This window comes from Odocoileus virginianus, chromosome 1, assembly GCF_023699985.2.
Source record: "Odocoileus virginianus isolate 20LAN1187 ecotype Illinois chromosome 1, Ovbor_1.2, whole genome shotgun sequence".
Lineage (NCBI taxonomy): Eukaryota > Metazoa > Chordata > Mammalia > Artiodactyla > Cervidae > Odocoileus > Odocoileus virginianus.
In genome coordinates this window covers 24,829,745-24,852,587 of record NC_069674.1, presented here as the reverse complement: position 1 = coordinate 24,852,587, position 22,843 = coordinate 24,829,745, and the positions used below count along the sequence as shown (strand labels likewise).

General features: G+C 47.9%; 1 protein-coding gene across 2 annotated transcripts; it reads left to right on the top strand.

Moving 5' to 3' along the window:
- The first annotated feature begins 1,778 nt into the window (after window positions 1-1,778).
- Window positions 1,779-21,710, top strand: TSPAN33 (tetraspanin 33). Of its 2 annotated transcripts, XM_070465899.1 has the most exons (9): window positions 1,779-2,144; window positions 5,950-6,096; window positions 15,572-15,629; window positions 16,300-16,427; window positions 16,757-16,831; window positions 18,154-18,249; window positions 19,790-19,918; window positions 20,319-20,480; window positions 20,680-21,710. In XM_070465899.1, exons 1-9 carry the CDS (start codon window positions 2,043-2,045, stop codon window positions 20,779-20,781), a joined length of 999 nt encoding a protein of 332 aa, XP_070322000.1. In that variant the 5' UTR covers window positions 1,779-2,042; the 3' UTR covers window positions 20,782-21,710. The 2 variants fall into 2 exon arrangements, with proteins under 2 accessions (XP_070322000.1, XP_020730304.1); XM_020874645.2 differs by lacking the exon at window positions 5,950-6,096 and having other exon boundaries at window positions 1,781-2,144.
- Window positions 21,711-22,843: the final 1,133 nt, after the last annotated feature.

The window sequence follows — 22,843 nt, the reverse complement described above, 5'->3', positions numbered from 1 at the left end:
ATTGGCAACAGCCAGTGTAACCTTACATTGCTATACTCAGCACACTCTAGGCTCCAGCCAAACCAGTTGGCTTATTTTTCACTAAACACACAGTGCTTGTGCTCTCCAGGCTCTGGTTCACCTTTTAATCACCTGGATTATCATTTTCCCCTCATCTCTGCTCTTCTAAATCTTGCGTGTGTATGCTTCGTCACTCAGTCGTGTCCGACTCTTTGCTATCCATCGACTGTAGCCCGCCAGGTTCCTCTGTCCACGGAAGTCTCCAGTCAAGAACACTGGAGTGGGTTGCCATGCCCTACTCCAGGGGATCTTCCCAACCCAGGAACTGAACCCAGGTCTCCTGGATTGCATGTGGATTCTTTGTCTGAGCCACCAGGAAAGCCCTAAATCTTATCCTCCCCTAATTTCACTTGCCATGATATCTTTACTAACTCTCTACCAAATTTGTGTAGTTGTCATACTTCCTGACTGGATTCTAAACTCTGTTCAAACAAAATACTGCATTCAGTGAACCTTCTATGTGCGAACTTGTGCTAAGTGACTTGCATGCATTATCTCATTTAATCCTCACATCAATGTCGTTAGGCCAACACTCTCCCCGTTCAGCACTAAAGAAAATGAAGCTCCAGGAGATTAAGCACAGTTTGCCCAACTCCTGCAGATAACAAGGTTGAAGTCATTGTTTTAGTCTATTTGGGCTGCTAGAACATAAATGCCATAAACTGAGTAGCTAACAACAGAAATGTATTTTTCACAGTTCTGAAAGCTGAGAAGTCAAAAACCAAGGCACCCTCAGCTCAGTGTTTGGCGAGTTCTCACTTTCTAGTTCATAGGCAGCTGTCTTTTCACTGTGTTCTCACAGGGCAGGCAGGATGAGGGAGCTCTCTGGGGTCTCTTTTACAAGGGTACTTATGCCATTCATAAAGACTCCATTCTTATGACCTAAGCACCTCCCAAAGGCTCCATTTCCTAACACTATAATTGTAGGGGTTAGGATTTCAACATATGAATTTGGGGAGAGAAACGATTCAAATATTCAGTTTACAGCATTCACGTGTGCGTTAGGTAGCCAGCACAGTGTCTGTCACCTGCCCTGCATTTGACTTATGTGTGTCAGATCAGTGTGTTAAAAACGCTGTTTGCTTGGAGACCTAGACTTAAATAGTGAGATGGGAATTCAAAGAGTAATAAATCAGGATGGCAGGATTGATGGTGATGTTTCCAAATTTCCACTATTGGATTATAGTGTTTTTTGAAATAAGCATTTAAAATATATAGTTATTAAACAGGATAGCAGCTCCTCTTAAATACTCTTAATTGTCATGTGTAGGTTAGTTTTGTCTCTCTGATTTTATTGTCATCCGCCCCCCACCCCGGGATGGAGGGTGGATTTCTTTTATTCTCTTGTATTCCCACAGTTTTCAACGCGTTGCTTAACATACGGTGTATGTACTTGTTGATTTTAATGTATGTGTGTTTGCATATGTGCTCAGCAACTGGGTAGAGGACGTGGGTGTGTGATGGCAGTGTGCATTCTTTCTTATCCTTTTTTCCCTTGAGTAGCTGGAGCCTGGATGCTTTCCTTCTCGGGGGAGGAGGCGGAACGGCTGACCCTTTAACAAGTTGTCCCTCACTGAACAGGTGTCTCCCCCGCCTCTCGGAAAAGAGGGACGGTTGGATACTTAGTGACATCAGAGATCGACCAATGAGAAGTCAGGCTTCGGCAGACGAGCCAATGGGCGGTCGAGGGCGGGCCCGGTTTCCTGGGAGCCCGGCGGGCCAGGCTGGTCCTCCCGGCGCAGCGGAATCTCCGCCGCTCACGCTGCCAGCGGCAGCTCCCGCGTCTCCCGGCGGCTCCAGTGGCGGCGCCGTTCCCCTGCCCGCGCTTCTCCCGGACGCACGGCGCGGGCACCTCCCGCCGCAGCGCTGTTCCCCCGCCGAAGACTCCGGCGGTGGTGCAGCTCATGCCTCCCGGCGCGGAGCGCGCAGGTGGGCCGGCCGCCGTGGGGAGATAGGCCCCCGGGGCCAGCGGCGGCTGGACCATGGCCCGGAGACCCGGGGCGCCGGCCGCCTATGGGGAGGACTTCTCCTTCGTCAGCCCTCTGGTTAAATACCTGCTCTTCTTCTTCAACATGCTTTTCTGGGTGAGTCTTGGGGGTTATAGGGGCACCTGGGATGCAGGGCACTCCCTGGAGGGTTGAGTGGGCTGCCAGCTCTGAGGAGGGGTCGTTCCCGGATGCCCGGTTCAAGGCGAACGTGGTGAGCGGCACTGTCTAGTTTTCTGGGAAAATCTCACTTTGGGGTAATTTATCCTAGGAAGGGACACCCCAGTGGCGCCTTGACTGCAGAGGGTGTTGGGGTGGAGGGAATGCAAGGGATTCGGTAAAGCTTTTATCGGTAGTCTCTCGGTTTCGGATGAGGGTCTGTGTCAGGCCAAAAAGGTGGGTTTGAGCGGGAGGAGCGGGTTTTCCTGTTGGCCCAAGCAGAACCTTAATACATTCACGATTGGGGGATTTTTCAGGCCTGAGGGCTGGGAGGCCCTGCTGGCAAAGAAAAAAGAGGAAGTGGGGAATCTAGACCTTTCCTCTCCCTTCCTTCAGAGAGAATGGGTTCAGGGGCTTTCATCTCTTCCTTTTGCAGGCCTCTGCCTCCCTCCCTCCAAAGGCTGAGAAAGGACAAGAATGGCCTCCAGGTGTGGATGTTTTTCCCAGAACTCTCCCAAACTTTGCCCACCCTTCTCAGGACCAGGCTCAATCCCCTGGAGTTTGATATTATTTTGCTTCTTTAAATAGGCCCCATGTTGGATGGGGGGAAGTCCAGGGGTCCTTTCAAAATCTTTTGATTGGAGCTGAAAAAGTAGAAAATGTCAGACTGGGGCTGCCTCGATTCCCACCCCCAGTCTGCCTTCAGTTGTTGAACTTGAATAACCTGGGCAATATGTTCACCTCTGTGGGCCTCAGTCTCCTCCTCCATAAAAATCAAACCCAGCATGATCAAGGATGCTGGAAATTTTCTGCTGGAGCTGAGAATGCAGCTGGGCCAGATCATGAAATGCTAGCTCAATCCTGTTTCATGTCTCGAGAGTCCCTGAGCCTCTCTGGGTTTGAGAACATAGAGAGATCCGTTCCACATCCCGCCCGCCCCCCCCCCCACCCCGCCCCATTCCCCAGTTTCTCTTCCAGCACCAACACCAGAGCTGCTGCTGCTCTATGAGTCCATTACGCTTGCCCACCTCTGCTTGAGACCTAAAGTTCAGACTTGCAGGAGGGAGGAGTCTACGTTTCCTAGGAGAAGGAGCAGACTAGGCAGCTAAGCCAGTTGCTGGAAAGGTTTCACGGGGGCCATGGTGTGAACAGACACAAAGTACATACGTGCTAGCCTGTTGGGAAAAATGACAGAAATCCCAGAGGGTGGTGATGACAGCTCACTCTCAGCCATTGTACTGGGAAAAATGAAGTTTGAACTCATAACAAATTCTCAGTTCGGCAACTGGAAAAAAAAAGCTAGAAGACATCTTGTCTAGAACTCTGCATTGCATACATAAGAAAGCCAAACCATAGAGATGTTCTTTTATCCTATGTCCAAAAGGGAGTTAGTGGGCTTTACCTGGTGATTTCTCTGCTGAACCACAGGGGACGTCCTTGGTTGCTGCTGTCGGTGGGGTGTTAGCAGTATTAATAGTTAACTGGTCAACACCAGTTTCAGCTGGTGGCCAGGGAAGAAAATCTCACCACCACTCTGTCAGTCTGGGGGATGTCCTAAGGGGAAGCCCCACACCTAAGGGCAAATTCCAGAGAACCTTCTTATATGCCTACTGAGTGTGTCAGGCCAATGACATGCCACCTTTAGAGCCAACACTAGCATCCCAGGGACCTCAGGTCCCTGTTCTAACTTCCTCTGTCAATCATGATTTTGCGTGCAACTCCGTTGAAGCCTTTGGCACTTCACCCTTATCTGTGCACCCTAGTGACAACAGCTGGGTGCATCTGTTACACTTGCCTTCACGGTCATTTTCCTGAACTTCCCCCACTCTTCCCCTTTTACCAGATAAGTGACTTTGGGAGGTCATAGCAAGGGAGAGAGTTTGGCTCCATAGACCCATTTTTCTTGGTTCCAATGCTTCATTCAAGGTCAGAGGACCTGGCTAACCAAGCTGGCACCATCCCAAATTAGAGAAGGGCCCCTTCTTGGCCCTACTTGAGACTCATAAAAAGTCAGAGGCACTAGAAATAGCACACCGAAGGACAAGAGGCCCAACTTCTTTCTGGCACCAACTTACTGTGTGACCCCAAGCCAATATATGTGTGTCTCTGTCCTTAAGCTTTCTCCTCTAAAGGAGAAATTTTTTTATGCCTCTGTGAACTATTTAAAGAGGAATGCATCACTCTGGGGACTGTTTTCTTTCTTTAAGACCTGGAGCTAGCTCTAAGGATGCATCTTTCTTGTATCCTGGGACCCTTGGGACATTGACCTTCCCAAGGGACAGTATTTTTTTGGCGTTACTGAGTGCCACTTCTCCACCAGGTCTGGACTCATAGAGTTAATCCCACTTATGGTCAGCTGGAGATGAAGAGCTATTTCCCCAGATCAGGGGTCATTTTTCTTCCCATCCCCCTTTAGGGACTGATTATGGTGATTTCTTTTTTTAGGTTTCTCCACCATCCTAACCAAATTTCCCTTTCTTACTCAGGAGGCACCCATGATTGGGATTGTCAGCCAACTCCTTTTGCAGGCAGAGTGCATGTTCTGGCCAGGCGCCGGGGAGGTGTGGATGGATGGTGTTTGCATCTGTGCCTGGGTCACATTGGGAAGGCATCATCTGGGCTCGTATGCAGTGGTGATAGTGATGACCGTGCTAGCAGTGGTTATCCGTGCTACTTCTCTAGGAGCCCTGACCCTTGGGGCATTTAGAGTCTGAATCAGAAAGCTCCTGGCTCCTCTGGGACCAGGACCTGTTCCTTCTGTTCATATTTCAAACCTCAATTCCTCTTTTGCCTAGGAGTTCTGGTTTTCTTCCCAGAATTGTGCGGCTGGGTTACTGATTGTTAGGATTCCATGGCTTGGAGAATTGCTCCAGGATCACAGAAGTTATAGTTTAGTCTTTCAGTTAAGAAGTAGCTGACTTTCCTTACCTCCTTGTATTAGACAGCTCTGTGCAGAGGGAATGAGGGCTTCCTTAGTGGCTCAGTTGGTAAAGAATCCACCTGTGGTGCAGGAGACTGCCTGCAATACAGGAGACCTGGGTTTGAACCCTGGGTCAGGAAGATCCCCTGGAGAAGGAAATGGCAACCCACTCCAGTATTCTTGCCTGAAGAATCCCATGGACAGAGGAGCCTGGTGAGCTCCAGTCCATGGGCTCACAAAGAGTTGGACATGACTGAACACAACCTTCTGTCTGTCTGCAGAGGGAAAACAGTGGGCTGATACACCACGCTTTGTCAGCTTGGGCATACATTGGCAGGAGCATTTTCAGTGCTGCCCACAGCAACCATCTCCCTCCTTGCTGATCCTTTTCCCATCCAGGGCAGCAGTTGGCATGACTTTTGAGTCAGGCAAAGCCTAGAAGCTCAGCTCTCCTGCCCCTGTGTCTCAGCTGAGCCTTCCTTAGTGGCGACGCCTCAGGACGCCCCCCGGCACCTTGTGCACGTTTGATCATCAGATCTTTTTTTTTTTTAACCTGTGCCACAATTATGTGTTTATTTATGTCTCCCTCTCTAGGCCCCTCAGGGTAGAGACTGCCTTATTTACTTCTGGGTTCTCAGTGCCCGGCTGTGTTTAGCAGAGAGTGGGTACTTACTGAATGTTTATTGAGTGGTGATCAGAGCCTACGGGGTGGAGTCAGGATGCCCTTCCTCCCTCTCTCATGGACTGTCAGGATGCAGCACAACCTTAAGTCCTCAAGCATTCTTAACTCTTAACTGGGGTTGCATCCTGTGTTCTCTTGTGCAGTGGGCCTGGCACCCTTCCCTCAAGCCAGATCAGAAAAAATGGCAGCCATGCCCTCCATCATCGCCCTCAAGAGCATGCCTGATTACTGCCCACAGCACATATGGACACATCCAGGTCTTCCCTGGGCTGATCCAGGGTTCTGATGAGGTATCTCCTTCAAGAAATTCACTTTCCCACCTACTTCCATTGTATTGGAATCCCCAGGGATTCAGAATGGGCCCCCCACCCAGACCACCTGCAGCACTATCTGTTGTAGTCTGGCTCAGAAGCCACGAGGAAGTGATCAGGCATTGGGCCTGGCAAAAGCCCCTCCTGAGTGGCGGGGTCCCTTCCTGCCCACCCCACCCCCACCTTTACCACCATGCCAGCGCAGGCACACAAACACACACACACACAACCACCTAACATGTTAGGAGACAGAGCCCATTTCCTCCCCCATTTTTTTCCTCCTTTCCCTATAGACTAGGCAGGCTGCAATAAATGAATTATCACATGATTTTTTATAAAACAACACCACCACCACCAAGAATGAAGACAGAACCACACTCTTTGTTGTCAGGTCACACACATGCCTCCTCAACTCCCTAAATAGCTCTGTTTGCCTTGTACCAAGTAGAAAATCATAGACTTCAAGCAGCCTTTAAAAAGGATAAAAGAGAAGCATCTCTTAGAGTTGCGATAGCAAGCTATGTGTCAGGCTGGCGACTCCAGGTGGTGAGTCTGAGTGTTTATACCATTATGAGCCCTTGTGAACTGCCCTTCCTCGTTTATAACCTTGGAGAACCAAAACCAGCCATGGCCTAAAAGGAGCTAAAGGGTTGGCCCAGACCCTTGGAGAGGAAAGAGCTCTGTGGACTCCACTCCAGCTGGACAATTCCATCCTATCCAGCGGGAGAGAGCCAACAGTCAGTCCCACATGGAGAGTTGCCAGGTTAGAAATCCCAGAACAGTGGTGCCAGGATGGCTGCTGAAGGACTGGTGTGTGCAGATCCCGGGTAGTGAGGGAGGGGGCCCTGCTTTAGGGCTCGCAGGCTATGATTTTTTTACTTCATCCAGAAATGAGGACAGAAAGGACTGAGAAGCGGGAAGTGCAGACCCCTCCCTCCCAACATCCTGGCAGGGGGTGGAGGGGACAGTAGTTTGAGCCCCACGCAGGGAATCACTCTACTCCCAGCTGTCTCCCACTGGCACCATCAAGAGGGGGGATGATTCATTCCAAAGAAAAGGTGAGACAGATCCACCCAGCTCATGCTGACCAGGCTTTTTACTTTAATTTTTAAATATTTTTTCAAGATTTTATGTGGACCATTTTTTACTAATGAAAGTGTTTACTGAATTTGTTACATTATGATTTCTGTTTTATGTTTTGGTTTTTTGGCCATAAGACATGTGGGATCTTAGCTCGCCGGCCAGGGATTGAACCCATGCCCCTTGCATTGGAAGGCAAAGTCTTAACCACTGGACCACCAGGAAAGCCCCTAGATTGGACTTTAGAATGTGGGAGGTGGACAGGCCAGGCTTCCTCTCGGGGGCTGGTTGCCCCTAGTGGTGATGCCCCCATTGGCCCTGGTTTCCGGGACTTCCCTCTGAGTCCTGCAGGACCCTCCTGATGCTATTTTACTTCCCCGACCTGAGCCCCGCCATTTGGAGATTACCAGCTGCTTGCCCAAGACAACTGCAGGAAGCTCCTTCCCACCTCACACAAGACCCTGAAGTGAATGCACATGCTCTGGAGCTTCTGTGAGGCAGAGCAGGAGACAGCCATGTGACCAAGGTTATGAGGCTCTGGAGCCAGATGGACATACCTTCTGAAAGTCCCACTTTAGCCACTAACTGAGTGAATTCTCCCAGTTCTGTAAAGTGAAGATCCTAACACCCTCTTGGGCTTGTGGCCATAGTGTGTATACAGTGGTTAGTCCAGTGCCTGGCCTTTTAGCCTCAAAAAAGGTAGCTGTTACCATCGTTGTTAGAATTGGCTCGTCAAGGTCACCTGTTGGGGAAGGACTTGGAGAGCCAGGATGAGTGCTCCTCCTGACAAATGACAGGTGTGTGGGGACTCAGTCTAGGCCGGGGCCAACCTTGAACCTGACTTCCTTCAGCCTCAAATGCCCCTGCTCACATTCCTGCCGTTAGCCAGAAGGTGATAATGATTAATGGTGTTGTTGTATTTTATAGTTTACAGAGACGTTTCCTGTATATCATAGGAACAGACTCCACTGTTGTCCGAGGACCTTCCCCAGGTCCACTCCTCAGAGCTTTTCACATTGCATTGGTTTTAATCCAATGGAAACGGCCTCAAGAACTAATCTGCCTGTAATTATGGACATTAGAGCCAGTAGCTCTCTTGTCCAGGATCTTACCTGGGTGCCCTTACCACTTGGTGCTGTGAATTAGTGTGCCAGGGGCTGGAATAAGGGTCTTCCTCACAAACATCAGTTCATGACTGTCTTTTCCTGATTTACAGGGGGAAAAAAAGGTCAAATAATCTAGTGACTTTTCTCTGTTTTCTGTTATCTCCCATCTTCTCTCCAAGACCACAGCTGCTTATCTGCCGTCAAGGGCACAGAGAAGAGGACATATAGCAGCAAGGCTTCTGGAAAACTAGGAAACTATTTAGAGTATTGCCATACTGTTTTATGAGATGCTGAGACATGTGGCTAACAGTCAAATCATCTGTTGGTAAAATTATTCCTTATTCCTAGGATAGAAATTAGTATGTCATGTTTCCTCTCGTGACATACTGGGAAGGACACACTATCTGTGTTAATACTCCTCTCAAAAGTGCATCATCTGGATCAGATTGGGAAGAAACAATCCAACATCCAAACTGAGGGACGTTAAGCCAAACCACTGGCCTGGACTTACCAAAAAAAAAGTATCAAAAGGAAACATATCAGAACATGTATTGGCAATGATGTGGAGAAATTGGAATCCTGTACATTGCTGGTGGGAATGTGAAATGATGCAGCTACTGTGGAAAAAGCTTAGTAGCACCTCGAAAAATTAAACATAAAATTACCCTACGACCTGACAATTGCACTCCAGGGTCTATACCCAAAAGAACAGCAAACAGGAGGTACTCAAACAAAAACTTGTACATGGATATTCATGGCGACACTATTCACAGTAGCCAAAAGGTGGAAACAACCCACATGTCCATCAGCGGATGAATGGAAAAACCAATTGGGTTCCATCCATACAGTGGGATATTACTAGGCCTTAAAAGGTAATGAAGTCCTGATACATGCTACAACACTGATGAACCATGGAAACATTAGAGGACAGACACCAAGAGCCACATATTATATGATTCCATTTATAGAAAATGTGCAGAATAGGCAAAACCATAGAGACAGAAAGCAGATCTGTGGTTGCCAAGGGTTGGAGGAGTGGAGGGAGTGGGGAGTGACCATTTAATGGGTACAGGAGTTGCATGTGGGGTGAAGAAGCTGTCCTGGAGCTCTCGGCCTTAGCGCCATCTTTTGAGAAACCTCTGCACCATGAGAGCGAAGTGGAGGAAGAAGCGAATGCGCAGGCTGAAGCACAGAAGAAGAAAGATGAGGCAGAGGTCCAAGTAAACTTGTACACCCATGGAAGCCACAGAAGCAGAAACAAGGGAAGCCAGAGGCCAGGGACGCTGGTACAAATTGTGGACTGCATGCCTACTATCTAGAACTTCTCAATGGATCTGGAACATCTATGGCCATTCTGATCGCCTTGACCACCTTTGAGAGACCTACCTTGCTCGTATCAAAGCCGTCCCTTTTGGTCCTTTGCCCTGGACCTGTGATAACTATGGACTAGTTCTCTTCTCAGTTGTGGCTGAATGTAACATGTACAATAAATCATCTCTTTTGCTGTCTTAGCTGAAGAAAAAAAAAAAGAAACTGTCCTGGAGCCTCATAATGGTGGTGGTTGCCCAGCAATATGCATGTATTTATGGCCACTGAACTGCACCCTTTAAAATGGTTAATTTTGTGGTATATGTACTTTACCACAATTTTTTAAAAGTCAGTGTCTTGAGAAACCAAATACAAAGAGAAGAAAAAAAGCTGTGAAACTGTCCCAAGCTAAAGCAGACCTGATGCATGGATCACTAAATCCATGATCCTTGACTGGAAGCTGAATCAGGAAAAAAGGGGGGGAAAGCAGTTATAAAGGACATTATTGGGATAATTGGGTAAAGTTGAATATAAATTAGATAGCAGTAGTACCATATTAAAGCTTCAAAAAGAATCTAATATGTCAAGATTGCATATGGTATACCAAGAGAGCACTGTAGCTTCTCAGTGTCCTGTCACCTGAACATTTTTAAGTTCTACTGCCATTTCTTAGTGTAAGGAGAAAACACCCTAATTAAAGGTTGTAAAACTGTAGGCAAGTGAATCCCAGTTTAAGAAAATATGATGTTACAAAGTGTGGATTTACATGACTAACAAATTGAGAGTGACTACTTTTTTTTAATGGATTTCATTTTTTAGAACAGTGTTAGTTTTATAGGAACTTTGAGAAGATGGTACAGAGAGTTCCCATATACCCCACATCCAGTGTCTCTTGTTTATTAACATCTTACATGAGTATGATGCTGCTGTGATGTGGCACAGTGGTAAAGAATCTGCCTGCCAACACAGGAGACTCAAGAGACACAGGTTCGATTCCTGAGTCAAGAAGATCTCCCGGAGTAGGAAATGACAACCCATTCAGTGTTCTTGCCTAGAAAATTCCATTAACAGAGGATCCTGGTCAGCTACAGTCCATGGGGTCGGTCACAAAGAGTCAGACACAACTGAGCAACTGAGCATGCACAGGAAAAATCTGGAATGAACTTTTCAGCCAACCTGATACATTTATTACATTAAGGTCCATGCTTTATTCAGCTTCCCTTAGTTTTTACTTAATACCCTTTTTGTGTTCTAGGATCCCATCCAGGATACCAAATTTCATTTAGTTGTCGTGTCTCCTTAGGTTTTTGTTGGCTGTGGCAGTGTCTCAGAATTTCCTTGTTTTTGAAGCCTTTGACAGTTTGGAGGAGTACTGTTCATCTTGTCCCTCTATTGGAACTTGCCTATGTTTTCTTATAATTATGCTGGGGTTATGGGTTTGGGGAAGGAAGACCATGGAAGGGAAGTGCCATTTCACATAATCTCATATATCAATGACCTCTGCTGATGTTGACCTTGATCATCTGGCTGAGGGAGTTAGGCTTGTCCACTGTAAAGTTAGTCTTTTCCCCACCCTTTTCCAGTCTGTTCTCTTTGGAAAGAAGTTACTGTGTGCAGCCCTCACTTGGAAGTGGGGAATTGTGTTCCACCTCCCTAACACTGCAGTGAGTGATAGTCGCTCAGTCATATCCGACTCTGTGTGACCCCATGGACTGTAGCCCACCAGGCTCCTCTGTCCATGGGATTTCCCAGGCAAGGATACTGGATGGGTTGCCATGCCCTTCTCCAGATCCTGCAGTACCTCCATAAAATATTTGGAATTCTGTGTGAGAGATTTGTCTCTTTCTCTCCCATTTATTTCTCTCCCATTTATATCAGTATGGACTCACGGATATTTATTTTATATTTGGGGTAACAATTCCATGCTCTTTTATTTTGATAGCTCTTTGGCATGGCCACACCAATGTGGGGTTTTGTTTTTTTTTTTTTGAGCGTTTCCTTACCTTCTGGCACCACAAGATGCTCCAGACTTACCTATTTCCTGCCCCAGTCCTAGGATCAGCCATTTCTCCAAGGAGCCCAGCAGATGGCTATTTTCATTATAAGGTGATTACTCACCTTACATAAGGATAAAGGTACTGGTGCGGGCAAATTATTTTATATAATTTGATGGACAACTCTTCAGGAACATGCCTTTGGCTGGACTCAGCTATTTTAAAAACTGTGTCTAGCATTTGAAAGTTTCCAGTGAGGCTTCATTCTAGCCAGAATATGAAAAGCTATTCTAGGAAGAGAAGTGTCTTTATCTCCATTCTCATCATGAAAGGAGGTCACTGGTGATATTGTGGGATGTCACAAGGATTCTGTAGCAAAGACTGATATGGTGTAGACGGTACCCAACTGAGACTGGAAATGAGGTTTAGTCCAGATGTTGCCATTGCACCCATGTGCACTTGGTCAAATATCACTTTGCTCTTTTGGCCTCATCTATTTAAAAAAAAAAAAAAGTGAGTGGCTGGGCTCATTCCTAAGTTTCTATTCAGCTCTCAAATGCTAAGCTAATAACAGCAGTACTCACTTTGGAATGGCAGCAGCTCTGAGGAATTCAGGGTGGGAGATGTGGTCAGGAATAGAAGTGTCAAAGAGCAAGCTGTGACTTCAGGATAAAGGGGCAGATCAATGACAGAAACGCAGAATTTCAGAGGTAGCTAGTGAGCTTCCAAGTAAGCAGGATCATTAATGATCATATTAAATATTCATGATCATATTAATGTCTTAACTTTCTTTCTCACATAACAAGCACCTGCTGCTCTAGATCCCTGGTCCAGTGTGCTTGAGGCTGGTGGTTCTCGAACTTGGCTGCATGTTGGAATCACTTGGAATGCATTCAGGAACACTGTGACCTGGGTTCCAATGCCAGAGATTCTGACATACTTGGTTTGGGGTGTAGCCTAGGCATCAGGAGTTTTGAAGTTCTCCTCCACGCCCCACCCCGATTCTAACGGCAGCCAACCTCAAAAAGCACTGCCCTAGGCTCTCTTGCCCTGTCCCACATGACAGATATGTCTCCTTAAGGGCAGGGGCCGCACCTCACTCATCTTTGCAGTCCTCAGAGTGTCTCCTACATAACAGCTGATGAACTGGATTTGGAGAGTGTATTTGTTTCCTATTACTGCTGTTGACAAACTGCCACAGACTGAATGGTTTAATACAACACAAATTAGTTTCCTTATAGTTCTGGAGGCCAGAAGTCCCAAACAAGTCTCACTGAGCTGAAATCAAAATGTCAGCAGGCATGATTCCCTCTGGAGGCTTTAAGGAAGAATCTAGGTCCTTGCCTTCTCCAGCTTTTGGAGGCTGTTCGCAGTCCTTGGCTTATGACACACACTTCAGCCCCTGCTTCCGTTCTCATACACGTCTCCTCCTCTACTCTGACCCTCTTGCCTCCTTCTTATAAGGTCCCTTGTGATTATTTTGGGCCAACTGGGATAATCTCCCCATCATAAAGTCCTAAAGTGAATCACATTTGCACAGCCCCGCCAGCCATGTAAGGTAACATTTTCACGGGTTCTGGGAATTAGGACAGGACACCTTTGCAGGGGACACTATTCTGCCTACCGCAGATAGAGACACAGCAGCTGCTATAATTACAAGCCCACCCATGGAATGAAGTTACCCTGGGACATGTGGCATCTCTTTACTTTCCCTTTCTTGTTTTAGCTGTGTGGGGATTTAATCAGAGACCGTCTTTGTGAAAAGTTATACACCCCAGTGAAAATTTAACATGTGAAAAAACAGCGAGGAGCCTATTTAGCTAAAGAGCAGATACATACTTTTAAATGACTCAGTAAAGTGATATTCAGAACCGAATTGGCTGTGGTGAGTTTTAAAGGGCAGACAGAGATGCCTGATCACTCCAGCAAAGGGCTTGTGTCTGGGATGGCAGGATGACTGGGATCTCTGTTGTGGGTTTTCCTCACCTCCCACCCACTGCCCCTTGCCCCCTGAGCCTGGCTGTGCTGTGGGACAAGAAGCCAGCTGGCACCTCCAGCCCCTCTCACAGCTCTCTGCAAGCAGCTCCCTCGCTCCTGGACACAAAGTATGAGGGCCAACACATAACACATGGGGTCCCGAGGCAGAGGTGATGTCAAACAATTGGGGACCAAGGAGAAGGATCCTAAAAAGACATGGTTTTAGACAAGGTTTTCCCATTTCCTGCTGAATGCACCAGCTGGTACAATTCAACAAAGAAAATATCTCTCTACCGAGGGGCTAGTCTGACCTGTTGATCTGCTACTCAGGCTCAATTCCCTTCTCCCACCAAAGCCCCAAGATGTTTCTTCTGTGCTGCAGGACAGCGGAGTCCAGCCAGCCCTCTCCTTCCCCACTGAACTGGTCAAGTTCCTGCTGAGAACTCCTTCCAGCCAGAGCGTGGCCCCAACTATTGCCATGGTGACAGCCAGCTGCTGCTTAGCACCAGCCTGGGGTCTGGGCACAAAGGAAGTGTGTGCACACTGGGTCACCCTGCACTCCTGGAGGCCTGCGGCGAGGGCACAGAGAAGGCCCCTTTAGGGAGCCCTGGTGGTCTTTGATGGGTTTGTTTTCTCAGAGAGAAGCCAGGAAGTTTGAAAGGTCTAAATGTCTATGTTTCCTCACCCTGGAATCAGACTTTATAAAGTTTCCTTTGTAAGGTAGTTCTGCTATTTTACACCAATGCATTCATGTGCAAGCATTCTTTCACTCTGGTTTGCACTTTCATTCTTATATTTGACACCACACTGACCTCCAAGAGGGTTAGAGAGCTGGGAGCATCTACTCAGGCCTGCTTCAGCTTGAAGACCTTCCCTTTGAAGTAGCTGGATTTAAATTCAGAAATTCACAGTTTCAGTGTGACCCTGGGCAAGTTAACCATTAGTAATGATTTGTTGTTAGTTGCTAAGTCGTGTCTGACTCTTTTGTGACTCCATGGACTGCAGCCCACCAGCCTCCTCTGTCCGTTGAATTTCCTAGGCAAGAATACTGGAGTGGGTTGCCATTTCCTTCTCCAGGGGATCTTCCCAGCACAAGGATCAAACCCTCACATCTCCTGCTTGGCAGGCAGATTCTTTACCACTGAGCCACCTGGGAAGCCCCAGTTAGTAATGATAGATAATATTTATTACTAGGCATTTTGCTAAATGCTTTCCATGCATTCTTTTATTTCATCTCCACAGTAATCTTATTAGATATAGTTATTTTAAATTCCCATCTTCAGAGACTTCCCTGATGGTCTAGTGGTTAAGAATCCGCCTGCCAACGCAGAGGACATGGGTTTGATCCCTGGTCCAGGAAGATTCCACATGCTTCAGGGCAACTAAGCCTGTGTGCCACAACTACTTAGCCCTCTCTCTAGAGCCTGAGAGCCACAACTACTGAGCCTGTGTGCCTAGAGCCTGTGCTCTGCAACAAGAAAAGCCACTGCAGTGAGGAGCCCACACACCACAACAAAGAGTAGCCTCCACTCGCTGCAACTAGAGAAAAGCCCACACAGCAACAAAGACCTAACACAGCCAAAAAGAACAACGGCAAGAAAAAACAAATAACTCCCCAGATACAGGAACTGAAGTTCAGAGAGTTGTCCAACATGGGCTCAGATTCACCTCACTCTGCAGCCCATGTTCCTAATTGCTGTTGTGTATTAACCTTGCATTGCCTTAACTTCCTCATCTGTAAGATGGGGAGAATAGCTGCCTCACCAAATAACTGTTGCGAGAATTAAATGTGATCATCCTGATACAGGCTTTTCATGGAGGTAATGCCCTTCCAGATTCTATCAACAGTATCACTGGGGAGGAAAAAGATGCTCATTTCTGGTCCAGGAAGAGTCGTCATCCTCCTCCTCTCCTCCAAGGTTACTCATGGCTCTCAGGGCTCCCCAGTTTCCAAAACCTCAGAGTGTGGCTCCTTCCCTGTCTCCACAGGTGATTTCCATGGTGATGGTGGCTGTGGGTGTCTACGCTCGGCTGATGAAGCACGCGGGTGAGCTACAGTTCCTGTCCATCTCCCCATGACCCTTGCCTGCCCCTTTCTCCTCTGCCTCTTTCAGCCCTGGCCCTTCAGCCCTCCTCCCCACAGACTCTATGGAGCTATGGGGGGCAGCCACCCTCTAGCCAAATCCTGGCGGCTTACTTGGTCTGGCCACCCAAGCCAGTTCACCTGGATTTTCCTGAGCTCCCTCGAATCTTCTGAGATCCGCCTGCATTTTAGGCTTAGGGCGTATCTAGGGAAGAAGGTAGGCTTCTGGGTGCAAAGACTAACGAGAGGCTTCAGCCCTCCCTTCGCTCTGTTCCGGAGAAACACAACCTCCATTCCTGTTCCTCTACACGAAGTCTCCAGGAAACAGAATCTGCAAAAGCCAGCAAGCCTAATGCCATTCTAATTCTTTTCTGGAGCGAAAGTGGTTCCTCCTCTCTTAAGCCTGGGAATAAAGGCTGTTACTTTTGTTAGTTCCTCAAATGAAAGGCCACAGACTGTTCTGGGTCCTTGGTGTTCTCCCCGTGGGAGGGCAGTACTGCTCCCTGTAACCTTTACCTAGCCACACTGGAGAGTCCCGCCAGGGGATGAGGACAGTTCTGGGGGCGCCCCACCCTACGCCTGGTACCCTACTCAGTGGGCACCAGCTCAGACTGAGAGACAGCCCCTCCCCCAGAGGCGGCGCTGGCCTGCCTGGCTGTGGACCCGGCCATCCTGCTGATCGTGGTGGGCATCCTCATGTTCCTGCTCACCTTCTGCGGCTGCATCGGATCTCTCCGTGAGAACATCTGCCTCCTGCAGACGGTGAGTGGTCAGGGGCGACCCCCTGGGAAGGCCCGGGTGCCTCCTCCCTGTGCTTCTCCTTCCTGAAACCTTTCAGTTTCTTTGTCCCTTGCTGCCCCCAAGGTCTGTGCTGTCCCCTCCTCCCTGTAGAGCTCAGCCCAGGGAACCCAGCAAGGGCGACCACCCCAGGACAGCATCCCAGAGGCAGCTGCCATTACTGTGTGTTGGGGGGGTGGCGGGGGGTGTCTGGGAGAAGTGGCCTGTGGCCCCCCAGTCCTCCCTGTGGCCCTGGGAAACTCCTGCCCAGCGCAGTAATAGACTGTCTCCTCTTCCCACCTGCTCCCCCACAGTTCTCCCTCTGTCTCACCATCGTGTTCCTGCTACAGCTGGCAGCTGGGGTCCTGGGCTTCGTCTTCTCAGACAAGGTAACTCTGGGAGTCACAGGGCCTACTCAGATGTGAACCAGAGGGAGGAAGGGAAGGTTCCTGCCTGTGCTCAGCCTGACTAATTAACCACAGTGGTCCTTCCCCTGAGGAGCATTAGCCTTTGAAAGATTGTCCTTAGGGATGAATGAATGCCCTTTAAAGTCACCATATTTAAAGAGGATTTCAAGATTGTAAGGTGTTTTCCTCTGACAGCCTGAGAGGCCGACAGAGAAATCAATTCTATGAACCCAAAGTTAAAATAGTCTGCAAACTTTAATGGCAAACGATTGAATAAAATTCAGTTATCAAGTGGATCACAGACAACATGAAGAGCCTATTATTTCTTTTAAAAATTATTTATTGGGATAAACAAAAGTAAGAAAAAGGGAAAGTAAACAAGACTATTTATTTATTTTGGTGTAGAACATTTATTTATTTATTCCATGATACACTCAAAGTTTAGATCAGTGGGAATTTTAATCAAAGAATTGTACATTTTCTTCCCACATATATTGCTTTGTATTAGGAAATGACATTGTGATCCATTTCACTACAATATTACAAAATATTTACAAGAAAATATTAAAAATAACTCAAACATGAAAGGCAAGATGGGGGTGAAATAGACTTTAAACAGCTCTCACCATATCTGGAAGTGGTCAGCCATTCAGTGGCAGCCCTTTTAATTAAAAACCATACTTTCTTTCCAAAAGGGCAGATGATTGCCAGGGGCAGAGTACAGGACTGTGGATAAGAAATTTTGAGAAAAGTAATGAAGCAGGGAGGAAGAGAGCATGCTTAAACTATGAAATTGAGAGCCACTGAGTCAATTCAGAATGTCCTAGTCCTTTGGCTTAATAAAATCCTAAAAATGATACAGAGAAAAGATCTGTACTCAAAAACATTAGAGTCTAAAGAGATGCAATTCTCTTATGGCCACTAGAGGTCAGTGTCTTAGCTCAGTTAGTCCTTTTCTTCTAAAAAACAATCCACCCCCTCAACACACACACAAACTAGTTTCACTGCTTTACATCAGTCAAGTATTTTGTGTAATAGTACTCAGAGACAGATAAATATTGGCTTATCTTGAAATGTGGCTCTGAGACGTGACAACAGTAGATCAGCATTTTTCTTGCCCACAGGTACCTGGGAGCCCAGGGATGCACGGGCTTCGGAACTGGCCCTCTTCCCTGCTAGGACTTGGTTCTGAATTCAGGGTTGACTTAAAGAAAGAAAGATGAGCACCGTCTATTGCTGTTTCTGCAGGGGATCACATTAAGGGCTAGTCCTGTGTTCTGATTCCCTCCTCATGTTTCTGGCAGGTGCGGGGCAAAGTGAGTGAGATTATCAATAATGCCATCGTGCACTACCGAGATGACTTGGACCTTCAGAACCTCATAGATTTTGGCCAGAAGGAGGTATGGGTTGAGGAGGCGGGGTGATCATCTCGTGGTCTGGGAAGCTATGGGTAAAAGTTAATGCCATCCCAAGAGACAACTCACCCTCAAGGTCTATGGGCTTTTTCATTACCTGACAGGTAATGGATTCTGGGAAAGGGTTTGGCCAAAAAGTCACACATAACTTTAAAAGTACTTTTCCAGGCACAGAACAGTATATATAGTAACCACCAATTGTGTAAAAGAAAAGAGGAAAGAATACGTATTCATATTTTACAAAAGGAATCTGGAAGGATATAAAAGAAACCATTATAAATGGCTACTCATGGGTGGGGACTGGCAAATTGTTTTAATATCACCAATGAGAAAGTTATATTTTTTAAGTTGTGGTAAAATATACATAATATCAAATTTACCATTTTAAGTGTACAGATCTGTAGCATTAAGTACATTCACACTGTTGTATAGCCATCATCACTATCCATCTCCAAAACTTTCTTCCCAAACTGAAACTCCATACCCATTAAACACTAACTCTCCATTTCCCCTCTCCTCCTAGCAACCACCATTCTATTTTCTGTCTCTATGAAATTCTGTCTCAATGAATACTGTGTTTGTCCTTTTGTGACTGGCTTGTTTCACTTAGCATGTCTTCAGGATTCATCTATGTTGTGGGTTGTTCCAAAATTTCCTCGCTTTATAAGGCTGAATAATATTCCATCATATGTATATACCACACTTTGTTAATCCATTTGTCTTTTGGTGCACACTTTGGGTCACTTCTGTATTTTGGCTCTTGTGAATAATGCTGCTGTGAGTCAGAAGTTATATTTGAAACAAAAGTGCTTTTGAGAGCAGTGCTGAGTTCCCCTTCACTTGGTGTAACACCCTTAACTTGGATCCTATTTGCTTTCATGGTGTAATTATGGGCCCACAACATTGAAGAGTCCCCTCCTGTGCTTTCTGTACATTAAGACAAATGTTTGTAGCACTGATCCTTTAATTATTTCGGCCAGTATTTGGAAAACATATCCTTTTGCCAGGCTCTATGCTTCCCTAGTGACTCAGTAGTAAAGAATCCGCCTGCCAATGCAGGAGACATGGGTTTGATCCCTGGGTTGGGAAGATCCCCGAAGAAGGAAATGGCAACCCACTCTAGTATTCTTGCCTGGACAATCCCATGGATGGAGGAGCCTGGCAGGCTACAGTCCATGGGGTCACAAAGAATCAGACACAACTTAGCAACTAAACAACAAATGCTATGCAAGACTGCGAAACCAGAAACTGCCCTCAAGGAGCTGATAGTTGAGTGTGTAAAACAAAATATATACACAAGAAGTTATAACAAAACATATAAAGTAACAGAAATTAAGAAGAGATAACTTCTTCAGGTGAAGGTCACTGAGAAGCTTGAGCTCAAAGTTTTAAGGCTGTGTTTAAACATAGCTTGAACTTACAAGTAGAAGCTTGCCATAGACTTCTGGTTGCTTTGAGAGTTCCCTGTGTCACCTCAGTGTAAGGGGTGGGTGATTTTTAACCCCTGTGATGTGTTCTGTTGCAGTTCAGCTGCTGTGGAGGGATTTCCTACAAGGACTGGTCCCTGAACATGTACTTCAACTGTTCAGAAGACAACCCCAGCCGTGAGCGCTGTTCTGTGCCTTACTCCTGTTGCTTGCCTACCCCCAACCAGGTGAGCACACCTCCTACCTCATTTCCTCTCACAGTGATCTGAGTTACTTTCTGATTAGGGCAGCTGCCATTGGGAATCTCCATCCCCTAGCTCAGCCAGTCAGTTCTGCAGAACAGTGGTCAGATGTTTTTCTTCACTCCAATCTGATGGCTCTGTCAGTGTTTCACTTCTATAGCCCACTTGGCGGCCCAGAAGACCCAGGTCTCTAAAGCATGGAGAACTGGACCCAGACCTCCAGAGGAAGGAAAGTCTGCATTTAGCAACTTCCAACCTAGCATCCTCCATATATATTCTCTAACAATTTAGGAGTTTAGGAAGGGTGGGAGGCCCATCAGCTAGGGCCCCAAAGAAAAAGTTTTAGGAATGCGAGTCCCACTTGGCTTTTGAACTCTCTTCCCAGGCAGTGATCAACACCATGTGTGGCCAAGGTATGCAGGCCCTTGACTACCTAGAAGCTAGTAAAGTCATCTACACCAACGGCTGTATTGACAGATTGGTCAACTGGATACATAGCAACCTCTTCGTACTTGGTGGTGTGGCACTAGGCCTGGCCATCCCCCAGGTAACTTACCCTGTAAAACTGCGGATCCACAATTCTGTAAAGACTCCTTTAGTTTGGGGGAGGGCACCTGGGACTCGGCTAGGGTGTCAGGCACTAACACTGCTGAAAGGCAGGTGCTGACTGCACTGGGAAGATTGAGTCAGAGGAAACAAGGCCATCCCTCATGGCTGAGGACCCAATTCTTACTTACCTTTTCCAGCTGGTGGGAATCCTGCTGTCCATGATCCTCGTGAGTCAGATCAAAGATCAGATCAAACTACAGCTCTACAATCAGCAGCACCGGGCGGACCCATGGTACTGAAGATCCATCCTGCACCTCCTCTGTAGGGCAACAGGCGAGCCTGATCAGCCAACAGCAGTGGTTACAGCTGCCGGCACCCAGTGGAGACTGGATTCCTGCCCTGCAAGCCACAGCAGTGGGAGGAAGCAAACTCCAGGCAGCAGAAGGCAGGGTGCACAGGTGGCTCTAGTCTGAGAAGGATGTGCCTCCTCTCCTCATCCCAGCTCTCAGCATTGTTATTTTGTATTCTCTCTAACCTCAATCATTTAGGTTTATGTTTTTGTTTTGTCTGAGACAGATGCTTGAGCAACAGCAGTTGCACAGAGTTGCAGGGGCACTGGGCTTTTCACCAAGCTGTGACAACTTGACGGCCCTACTAGGGCTGCTACTGAGCTTGACCAACATACTCAGATTCTTGCTGTTGCCAGCGAGCCCTGCCTGGAGTCCAGTTGGCATGATATCAGCTCCAGAAGGGACTGGGGCGGAGCAGGCAATGAGCCTGGGGGTCGACTGGGGACAGCAGTCTGTATTGGGTAGGAGTGGAAGGCGATGTGTTTACTAACTGCCTGTCCTGCCACCCTCCCAGGTAGTCAGAGTGAGCTACATCCTGCCCCTCCCTCATTTCCATGGAAACGTGGCAGCAAGGGCAAGGGGTACAACAGCAACGAAATTCATCTCTTCTCCTTTCCCTTAAAAAATGTTTGGAACCATAGTCTATATTCTGCAGCCAGCAGAGGTGGGACTGAGCCACAGGCGCCCTTGAATCCCACCCTGTATGGCCCTCCCTGCCCAGTAAGTGGATTTTCTTTCTAAACATTGGCAGTGTGCAGAGAAAGAGAAATTAACACCCGCCCACCACCGCCATTCCTCTGCAGCAGAGCTCAGTGTAAGCAGGGATCTTGCTGGGGCTGGGGGAGCCAGAAATGGCAATAAAAGTTTGTTGACCCGGACCAGGCTGGACTCTGAATTTTCCATTCTGGCAACCAGAAGTTGGGGGAGGGGGGGAGATAGAAGGGCCCAACCGTAGGGGGGTGGGGTGCGGGATAGAAGAGGAAGGCCTCCCTCCAGGAGGGGACGCGACAGTCTCCTAAACGCTACTGTACTTCGCCCGCCCCATCACCCACCCCGCCTCCCTCCAGCAGATGCGTTACTCCCCTCCCACAACTTCGTCCTCTCCGGTTTAAATTAGATGGAGAGATTCCCAATTCGGATCTGGGAACAGCGTAATTTTATCCCCAAAAGCGACGTTTTTTTTTTCCCGAACCAAAATAAATTAATTTGCTACCCAAAACTTTCCGGATGGGTTAGGTCGGTAAATCTCAGTCCAGCCCTCTCGCTGGGAAGGGAGGGGCGGAGGAATGAGGAGCAAGACGGCCATCTCTTCACTCCCAGTCCAGACCCTCTAGCCCTCTCTTCCATCTTTATCTGAAGGAGCTGGGTACCGCGGCCCATCAGGCTTTAGGGAAAACCTAGGGGAAAAAAAAAAAAATCTTCCATCCGGGCGTGGGGTTTCCTCGCGCGGAGAGGAGCTTGAGAGCCAGGCGGGCTGGGAGCCCAGGCTGGAGCGTCGGGGGCGGGGCCGAGGCGGGGCCGCGCGGCGCCGTGGGTGGTCCCCGCCCCCGCGGCGGCTCGGCGGGCGCCTCAGCCCCCCGGCCTCGTGGAGAGTGTAGGGCTGCGCGGGAGGGCTTGGGTGTGGGGCTGCGTGACCCCACTACCCGGTGAGTGTCCCCCAAGTCTCCTCGCCACGCTCTGCCGTCGGGGGGCTCACGCTAGGGCCTTGGCCTGGCTGGGAAAGGTGGGAGAAGCCGTCCCGCGCTGGGCAGCATCACGAGTTGTCTCCCCGCCCCCAGTTTCCCCTAAGCCAGCCTTCTGCTCCTGGGAGGGCGCCTTTCCAGCCGCCGCCTGGGGCCCCAGCCAATGTTTAGCTCCAGCTAGTAACAGAACGGAAAGAAAAAATAAAATCTTTTTTTTTTTTTTTTAAGTAAGGGCCTTTTATTCTGGGAGAGAAGAGTAAAAAAAAAAGCACGCTGTGATAGAGCCAGAACGAGGTATTTTATACTCTTCTCTTGGTGATGCCTACCCA

Coding starts and splice junctions, on each gene's coding strand:
- TSPAN33 (XM_070465899.1), top strand. CDS start 2,043: ATGGCCCGGAGACCCGGGGCGCCGGCCGCCTATGGGGAGGACTTCTCC. Junction 15,630..16,299: donor TCGGCTGATGAAGCACGCGG/GTGAGCTACAGT, acceptor CCCCTCCCCCAG/AGGCGGCGCTGGCCTGCCTG. Junction 20,481..20,679: donor TAGGCCTGGCCATCCCCCAG/GTAACTTACCCT, acceptor TACCTTTTCCAG/CTGGTGGGAATCCTGCTGTC.